A 10,126-nucleotide genomic window follows, 5' to 3' on the forward strand; every position below is an offset into this window, starting at 1 on the left:
TGGAATCTACAACAACATTAGTGAGGATAACAGCTCAAACTTTCAATGAATACAATTTGAATATCTAATATTCTGATGGGCACTTGTTAACTTACAAGTTTAGAATACAGAAAAACACAGTATATAGAATATATCAAACATGTTTTATTTACCAAATCCATAATTGTATTTTTAACATCTATAAAGGGAAAAGTATAAAATGAAGCTGACCAACAAAACATCTATTTCACGCATGTATGTACAAACCTTTGATAATGTCTTTTAAGAACTTAAATGTTACAATGACTAGGATGTTGGCAATTTAAAAACATCAGACACGGTTGCATCCAGAAAGTTAATTTTGTCAGATTTAGCTTGTGAACCAGAGTCAGGTCGCTAATGTCCTGGGGACTGTGGCCTTACTCGACCTTCTGCCTGAGAATTCTCTTCTCCTCCTCCACAAAACTCTTGTCGGAGGTTGCCTGACCTAGGTCCCTCTTCCTCTTTTCCTTCTGCTGGAAAGTCTCCACACGCCGCTTCTTGGCGGAGGCAGAGCCAGCCTCTGTATCCTCATCTAAGATTAGAGAGAAGAGATGGATTTGGGGGTTAGGGAATTTTATCTAAGATTCTTGAGTGATTTATGGAGTGTTCATAGAACCATGCAATCAGAGAAGTCTGCCCCTGTGTAACATGTTGACTTACACTGCAATACAACTCCTATATTTCTAGATATCAAGATGTATTTATTATGACAAAATTTCTCCCAATTTTGTAGCAATACCGTTATAACTAAAACAGAACCCCGATTCTCTCTCTCTCTCTCTCTCTCTCTCTCTCTCTCTCTCTCTCTCTCTCTCTCTCTCTCTCTCTCTCTCTCTCTCAGAGCCAACCTGAATCAGGGGCTTGTTCCTCATCTGGCAGGAACCGGGCATTGCCTGTAAAAGGCTGTGGTGCGTCGTCCCCGTTGTCCTCATAAACATTGGACCACTTTATGGCCATGTCCATCCCAGGCGGAGCTCCTTTCTTCCTCTCTGGCTCTGATGCGCATGAATGGGGAGGGGGGACTGCATTGGTCTTCCAGGGTTTAAATTCTCTGGCCGGCTAGAAAAAACGAAAATATATAGTTATTTGTTACACCAAAAAGCTAGCTAGTGGGTCTCTCTCTCTCTCTCTCTCTCTCTCTATCTCTCTCTCTCTCTCTCTCTCTCTCTCTCTCTCTCTCTCTCTCTCTCTCTCTCTCTCTCACCTCTTCTGGGGCTTTCACTGCACGACTTTCCCAGTCTATTTGCTTATTTAGTGGATTGTAAAGAAAAGCAGGCTTCGAAACCGATTTGAATAGTTCGTCTGGCTTTGGTAAGGGGACATTGGCCTCCCGTTTCGCGGACTGTTTCAAAGACTTGCCCCCGCTTGACGAAGCGTCTCCCCCCAATGCATCTTTGGATTTCTTTACTCGTTCGTCCTCTTCGTCAGAATTGCTTTCACTGCTGTCGCTCAAATCGTCGTAGCTTGAAAAGAAATGGAACGAATCCGATTTATTCTTCTCTGTCATAATGTCTGTGAAATATAAATAGTTTTGCGTAATACCGTATTTAAATAAATACAATTCTACTTATATACTTAAAGAACTGGTAATAACAACCACCGTCTACTCCATTTTGAATGAGCCACCAAAACAGTTGTTAGCAGGGCTTCGCGACAGTGTCGTGAAGCAAGTCCAGTAAAGAAATGTGTCCCTTGTTATGTATGCCAATAAAGCCCGTCTTTTCAATGTGGTTTAAAATAACGTGTTTTTACACCAGAAAGTATTTGTAGGTTCGTGGCTCCACAGTGCATTTGTATAGCATGTATGTTTTGAGGACTCTCTTTTCTTTAAATGTGTAAATATAATACACTTAAAAGCAAAACTAGCAGGGTAAATTTATAATAAAACAAGTTTAATGAAAAACCTTTTTTGGTATGAATGCACTATGAGTTATAACTAGTTGTTTTGCACTTTTTTGCACCTACAAGTGTTGTAGGTGCAAAAAAGACAATGGACAATGTCATCTTCTTTCCCTATTAGGTTCTGCTCTCAATTATTACAGAATAATCATCTTAGTCCTATTCATTGAGTTTGTGGTCACATTAAGGACCTAACAAATATCACTGTCAGTGTGCAAGGCACAATGAAAATTGCGACTTGAACATGCTAAAAGCATTCATTTTATTTATTTAAACTAGGCCTACACCCCGTCGTTTTATAGCAATGGTCTGAGGTTAAGTCCATCACTACATACAATAAACATAATATGAGCATTTAGCTGTTTTTTTTAATTTAGATCAACAAGGAAGGAACCTGTGCAATGTCTGTATTGTGATCTGTATTGACTAGGTTTTTTCTTGATCATAGCTTTTTTATTTATTATGCACTGTCAAATGAACATCGTACAGTTCAGGCTTTACTTTACAAAGCAGGGATTGAAGGAGAGCATAGACAGAAGGTAATTGCATAAACCATCCACTAGAGTGCAACCCTGCTTTATCTAAGAAAGTGGCGCCAAAGTCAAGCAGGTATGTCTTTAGCAATTTTAAACAACTGCATACACCCCTGCTCACATGACCTAGCCCTTATCCACATTCGTTTGTATTGCAGCGAAGTGTACGGTACATAACTTAACTGCATTTGTCCAACCATTGAAAGGTTTAGTTGATATAATGACTATAATGACTTGATCATTTTATTTTTCACTATGCACTGAACCAGTGGCGTCACTAGGCTGTTTTATTCGGGGCTAAAGCCCCGGATCTAATTTGATTAGCCCCGAATCTAATTTTTTGGTAAAAAAAATAAAATAAAATAAAAAATCGAATAAAAATTGACTTTCCGACGGTCCTTGAACGCCCCTCATTTACCGCACGAGTACAGAGCAACAAGTGCGTCAGTACACTTCAGCAGCCAGTCTCTCACTGTTTACAACAGGTGAGTAGTGAGCACAAGCCCTAGATTTCACAATGTCTTTATTATATGTCAGTAATTAAAATGTCTGTAAACCTTACTTATGGTAAATGTATATAATGTTATAATTGAATGCAAATGTATATCATGTACTTTGTCTGCAGCTAGAATGCTCTAGCTAGCTAACGTTAATGACTAGTAGTGTGATGGACCAGAGGCATTAAGCCTGCTACTATATCTATTATTTTCGTCTGTAGTCTAATTGACCGCTTTGTACATGAAAGTTGATGACAATAATATGAAGATATGTTATGAAATTAAAAGAATAACAGTTAGAAATATTTATGTTAATACATGATTCTCATGGCAACAGGGAATGAGACCGGCTGCATAAGTGTACTGACTCATTTATGTTTGTTAACAGAGAATTATAACGACATCTGCTGTAGAGTCCCAACCCCCTGGGACCTGCAAACAACAATGTCACAAAGAAGGATTTCAATGTTTTTTGCTCCAAAAGTGGTTGGCAGCCAAGGAGGTAATGGGAATAGAAGGTTTTTTTGTTGTTCTTGTTCTTGTTGAACTCTTTAAGCATATAATGGCACATCCTTCATTTTCAGGTATGATAGCAGATAAGGATGCAGTCAGGGTTCATGCAGGACACCAAAGGGAGGAGAGTGCAAAGAGTGTCTATGTAACAAAGTCGACCTGGTGAATTCCCTCGCAGTATAAAAAGAGGTAAAGACCTCCCACTTGCGCCAAAAAATAGGTTGTTTTGTCCTTGGCATAACTAATAGCACACACGTTTATTTGGTGGTCAATTGTGGTCGCAAATCAGAGGACCTGGTTTCGAGATCAATGAAGGCAAACTAGCAGGAGGAAGCAATACTGACGAGCAACACAATGACACCACTTACATGTAGTATTTAACATATTTTAGTAACGTAATTATAATGTTTGAAATTAAAATTTCTAAATGTAATAATTTGATAGAATATTGATCTTAAGTTTACAGTAGGCTACAGCTTAACTTTTTTTTATTTATTCTTTTATACATTTTCAGAGATAAGGGCAGAGTCAGCATACATAGATGCAGCTGCCAGTGATGCTGCTGACCAGAGTGAGGACAGTGCAAGTGCAAGTGCAGGTACCTGTAGGCTATGTGAGGAGTATCTATACCAATATCTCTAGTCCAGAATTGTATAATATTCAGCAGTGTATCCCAGTATACATCCTTGCCAGTGCCCATTAATTGCAAGTTGTGGATAGCAGAGTTTTATTTAATCATGTTTAAAAAAGGGGGGAGAAGGAGGCCATAGCTTTATTTAGCTTTTTTCCCCTTTTTGGAAGTACAGGTGGCTTAGGGTCAGGGAGCACAGGGAACCTGTTAGGAAAGAATGATTTAGGGACACGAGAAACAGGCCCAAAGCAACCCAGACGGGACCAGTACCCCTCCACTAGTTTTGGAAAGCAGCAACGGTCTTTCCAGTACAAATGGTTTGAATCTTTTGACTGGCTGGAGTATTCTTTGAGCAGAAACTCTTCACACTGTTTCTCATGCAAGCTCTTTGGGAAACACAACCCTAGAGCCAGCAAAGATGCCCTCCTCAGCACTGAGGGCTTTAATAACTGGAAAATGGCCTTGGATAGCTACCAAGAGCATGAGGCAAGTGCTGTCCACAAGTCATCTATCCTGGCCTGGAAGAATTACAGAGCTACGCTAACAGAAGGCGATGTTGTCGACCAAATGAATGTTGGAAATTCCAGTCAGATTAGTGAAAGGAGAGAATACCTGCGGCGCATTGTGGCCGTCACTAGCCTTTTAGGGAAACAAGGCATTGCTTTCCGTGGTCATGATGAAACCAGCTCCTCCCTGAATCAGGGAAACTTTTTAGAAGTAATGAAGCTCCTTGAAACCTTTGACCCCTTCCTCCAGAACTACCAGGCCCCTTCTCATTCAACATATCTATGTCCTGCCTCGCAGAACAGCATGATCGAATGTTGTGCTGATGAAGTGACTGCAACCATCGTAGAAGAGATCAAGGCATCGAAAATTTATGCAGTGATGGCTGATGAGGCAAGAGAAGGCCACGTTGAACAGCTTGCTGTTTGTGTGCGCTATGTTATAGCTAACGGCGGAGTCAAAGAGCGTCTCCTTGAACTTGTCACCCTTAAGGGATTGAATGCACAGTGCATCACTGACGCAATTGAAAATGTATTGGAGTCGAATGGCCTTAATGATCTCCTGTGTGTCGCTCAGCCTTATGATGGAGCTTCCGTTATGAGTGGTTCAGTAAGTGGAGTTCAAGCTCGCTTTCGTGAGAAACACCAAGAAGCAGTGTACATACACTGCTATGCTCATGAGCTGAACCTGGTTCTCTGACATACGTGCAGGGCTGTTCCAGAAGCCAGTGACCTGTTTGAGACATTGGAGAGTGTCTACTGTTTCTTCAGTGTATCAATCGTAAACCATCAGAGATTCTCTGATGTCCAGATGCTCCTGGGCTTGAAGAAGAGTGAGCTTGTCCAGCTGTCAAAAACCCGATGGGCATGTCAGGTGAAGTCTGTGAGAGCAATGATCAACAATCTGCCAGCTGTTGTAAAGTGCCTGGAAGAGAGTGCAACACCTCTGGCAGTCGGATTACTGTCAAAGCTGTCCAGGTTTTCAAATGTCTACCTGCTGGTCATGTTCCGGAGTATGCTGTCAACTACAGAGGGGCTGCACCTGTACCTTCAGAAGGATTCTGTGGACTTTGCCCAAGCAACACTCTTTAAAGATGCAGTCCTTGACACACTGAAATCCATCCGAACCAATGAAATGGCAGACAAGCTTTACAATGAAGCAAAACACATCTATGATGCCAACAACATATGTGAGAGTCACAGTGGTCGCAGGCACAAGCAGAGGGTGATGGAGGACTTTACAATAGAGTCCACCTTGGGTACAAGGGCTCATCTGGGCACAGAAGACCAGCTGAACAAACAACAAACAAACTCTGTTGTACCCATGTCTTGACCGTATGGTAACTGAGCTAAGCAGCAGATTTTCTGATGTGGGGGCAGAGCTAATGCGAGGCATTCAAGCTTGCAACCCAGCGGCCGTTGATTTCTTCTGTGAGGATTCCCTAGAGCTGATTGCAACACATTATAAAATGTCATTGAAAAAAGAGGAGATCCTGGTGGCAAAGCAGTTCCTTTCTAGAAGAAAGAGAGAAGGTGCCGTTTCTGACATGGGCAGTGTTTACAAGCTACTTCACCCAGACATGTTCCCAACCTTGAGCTCAGTTGTCCAAGCAGCCTTGACAATACCTGTCAGCAGTTGCACGTGGGAGCGGTCATTCAGTGTACTGCGCCGTGTCCACACCTGGCTGAGGAGAACCATGGGCCAGGAGAGGCTACATCATTTGGCTATTATGGCAGTGGAGAAGGATGCGCTTTGTGGCTTAGACCATGGTGAAGTCATTGACCGGTTCGCCCAAGTCAAACCGAGGACATACCCACTTGTGCCCAAAGGACAAAGGTCCAAAGAAAGGAGCAAGAAACAGTGAAACGAGTGAAAATAAAAAGTTCACTTCAAACAAGAAATGAACAAAGAAAGACAATACATGTAGAGTAACAGTTAATAATACACAGACAAATGTTCAAGTATACACAATATGGAAAGTGTAAAGTAAAGACAGATATACTGTAGAAGAAAAGAAATGAACAAAGACAAACGCATGACTACAGAAAGATAAGATGTTTAAAAGGCTCTTGCCTTTTAAACATCTTATCTTTCTGCATTTCTGCATTGTATACTTTTTCAGACATTGTTTACTATTGTGAAACTAATAAAAATATGTGAAGAATACATATATGACTATGTGACTCATTTATTATCTAAATGTTTAATGTTGGTGCTTATGAATGAGGCACTTTTTTGTTAAGACAAAGGGAAGTTTGTGAAAATCTATATTTTTACCATTGGTATTAATAAACTGCATACATTGTTTATTTTGTTATTTGTTATTATTTTCAAAAATTGCATGCGCAGTTACGTTTTGGCCCTGGGCTAAGCCCCGGATCTTTCAGAAACCTAGAAACGCCCCTGCACTGAACAAAAACCACTCCTCACCATACCATATGATTCACACACACAAAACGTGTTTTACTCACGCACAACGATTCACACACACACACACTCAGTGTGGTTTGCAAGTACAAAACATCATTCACAAACTAATGCATTTTGTTTTGCAAATAAGAAATGTACCTATCAAACAAATACATCATGCTTCAGAAACAAATACAGTATGTTTCACACATACAAAGAAATATATTTCTTCAATTACAAAAAAATATCCTCCAAGTACAAACTAAAATCTTTCAAGTACAAAAAACAATTCTACAAGTACGGAAAACTGTCACGTGACTTTTGGCACTAATTGTCCGCCTTGCTGATCCACACACCTTTCAAACAAATGTCCTGTAATTCACAGTACACAACAGCAGGTGACGCTGTTGAGTCAGTTTAAGGCCGCAAGGACGCTCTCCCCCCCCCCCCCCCCCCCAAATCTTTATTTAATGCCGGCCAACAGGAGCTACCGTGTGTGGATTCGACTTGCCGTCCCTTTGACTCGGAATCGCACGACACGGATACCTGCTCGGAAAGACAACAGAAAGCTTGTTTAGGAGATTAAATTCAACACAATGAGCGGCCAACAGATGAGTTTGCGGTCGTTGCTGGTGAAATATCATGTTAACTGAACTCCAGAAATGTCTTTCGTGGGTAGGATGATACATATGTAGCTTATGGTACCGCAGGAGCTAAGCTAGCTAACTTAACTTTTTATTGTTTCTAACTTAACTAAATTAAACTATGGCCACGTACGTCTTGGTCTTAAGACGGAATTTTGAAGTGAAGACGACCTCAGGCCACACACATTTGTTTGAGCGCCATCTAAGGAGTCGTGTTAAGTCACTGAAATACCAAAGTAACTGGAGGCTTTTATTGTGAAGAGTTTATAGGTGAAATGTCATTAGGGCAAACTTTTTTAGCGGCGCTGCTCGCGCTAATTCCCGTGAAATTAGGTAAAGATGTGGATGTGTTTCATTTTTATAGCGTCAAAAGCACTATCAGGGAACCATGTTTGGGCATTAATATCTTAAAGTGTTATTCCTAGCCTCACCAAACTCTGCAGGATGGAAGACAAGTTGTTAGTATAACTGAACCATTCAAAGTTTGTACTGCATGTCTATTGGTTTTCTGTAACGTGAGCGTTTGGCTGAACCCAAGTGCACAGACTGGCGATGAGCGTGGAACAGTGTCAATCGTTTATTCGGATTCAGGATCGGCAGGCAGGATAGTCAGACAGGCGGGTATCAGGAACCGGCAGAAGAGTCAGGCAGGCAGGGATCGGTGGTAGGTCAGGATTTGAATCGCGGGAAAGCACTGTGAAACACAAGAGACAATCTGGCAGGGAATGTTTGGGAGGAAAGGGCTGATATAGGGGAAACACAGGTGAAGGTGGTTGGGTTAATTGGGAGTGATCAGGGTGGCAGGCAGGTGAATGAGAAAACCAGGGGCGGATCATGACAGTACCCCCCCCCCCCCCCCGGCAAGGGACGGCTCCAGACGTCCTAAATCGAACAGGGAGGGTGGAGGGGGCCCGGAGGAGGGTTATAATTCCTCCGAGGCCTCAGAGATTGCGTCCTCCAAAGAGGAGGAGGACGCCACATCGGAGTCCCTTCTCCCCGGCAGGTCAGAGGAACCACTCGCCAGTGGAACTGTAGCGGGCGGGGCAGGTTGGTCAGGCTGGGATCGGAGAGCAGGCAGGATCGGTGGTAGGTCAGGATTTGAATCGCGGGAAAGCACTGTGAAACACAAGAGACAATCTGGCAGGGAATGTTTGGGAGGAAAGGACTGATATAGGGGAAACACAGGTGAAGGTGGTTGGGTTAATTGGGAGTGATCAGGGTGGCAGGCAGGTGAATGAGAAAACCAGGGGCGGATCATGACAGCTTTCTACATGGCCCTAGATTTGGGTAAATGGTTGAACTCCGGACATTGAGGATATATGCAGAAAAACTCTTTCTGCATCCATATGATATCAATCATTACATTTTCTTTAAGCACAATCCTGTATTAATCGTGTGCCAATATTTGAAGTCTCTATCACTAATGGTCATAAAGATATTAAGAATAAAGCAAAGTGTGATAGCAGTTTCTGGACATTTTACTAGTCATGTTCAGGTATATCAGTATTTCTGACCTCATACATTTTTCCTCTTTTCCCCTCTCTCTAGGAACTGCTTGTACAAACAATGTTAGAGAGGCTCCACACACGGCTCCAGCGTATTGTGAGTCAGCAGCCACTTGACCTGGATTACGTTGAATTTGTGTGTTCCCAGGAGGCTGTTATTTCTAGTGCTGCCTCTGACCAGGTTCTCATCCCAAAAGCCGTTGTGGATGCACAAGTTGGTTGTTGAAGAAAGAGAAAATCAGGTCCCCATAGTATTTGTGCAGGTTTGTCATGGAGCAACTGGGTGTCCAAGATTTAATATTTCTCCAGATACTCTGTTTTAATCTCATCAAACAAGGTCTTCTTGTGCCGTGTATTGCTAACTTGATGGGAGTGTCCACTCGCTCCATCTTCAGAAGAATGAGAGAGTTCGGCTTTTCTGTCAGAGCACTCTATAGCACCTTTTCAAACGCAGAGTTTGACCATTTGGTAACTGAAAACCAAAAAAACATGCCTCATGCTGGGTACCGCCTGGTTAAGGGAAGCTTGCAGGCCAGAGGATTCAGAGTGCAGTGGGAGAGGGTGCGGGCCTCGTTGCACCGTGTAGACACTGTTGTCATCCTTTGTCACATGAACCAGCTACAGGACTACAGGACAATACTGGAAAACAAGTAATATTTGATCTCTTATTTCCCACAATGACAACACCATGAACAAATATAAATTTGAAGAAATGAGCCAATACCCTACCTGGGCCTGTGATCTGCCAGGTTGGTTTTCCATTCTGGGAAACAGGGAAAGTATTATTAGCTATGTGTTTAAGCCATTTTCACCACCAGTAACACAGAATACTGTGTCACTACACATCCCCATACGTAACCATAAAGCCATATTCCCAAAGGTTAATTTCGGTTGGTGGCCCAAAAGTCGGTTAATCGAGATAAGCAGTAGGTGGTGCAGCGCCAATCAAACCTCAAACGTTGAAAAACAA

The 10,126-nt window shown here is 42.2% G+C and overlaps 1 protein-coding gene across 1 annotated transcript; it reads right to left on the minus strand.

Annotated features, from left to right (window-relative positions):
- cUnh1orf52 (chromosome Un C1orf52 homolog) lies at window positions 1–1,638 on the minus strand. Its single transcript, XM_079739701.1, has 3 exons — window positions 1,226–1,638; window positions 870–1,080; window positions 1–553 (listed from the first exon to the last, which is right to left on the minus strand). The coding sequence occupies exons 1-3, from the start codon at window positions 1,526–1,528 to the stop codon at window positions 399–401; spliced, it is 669 nt and encodes a 222-aa protein (XP_079595827.1). The 5' UTR covers window positions 1,529–1,638; the 3' UTR covers window positions 1–398.
- Between the last annotated feature and the right edge of the window lie 8,488 nt (window positions 1,639–10,126).

This window comes from Pollachius pollachius (assembly GCF_949987615.1).
Source record: "Pollachius pollachius genome assembly, chromosome: 7".
NCBI classification, from domain to species: Eukaryota; Metazoa; Chordata; class Actinopteri; order Gadiformes; family Gadidae; genus Pollachius; species Pollachius pollachius.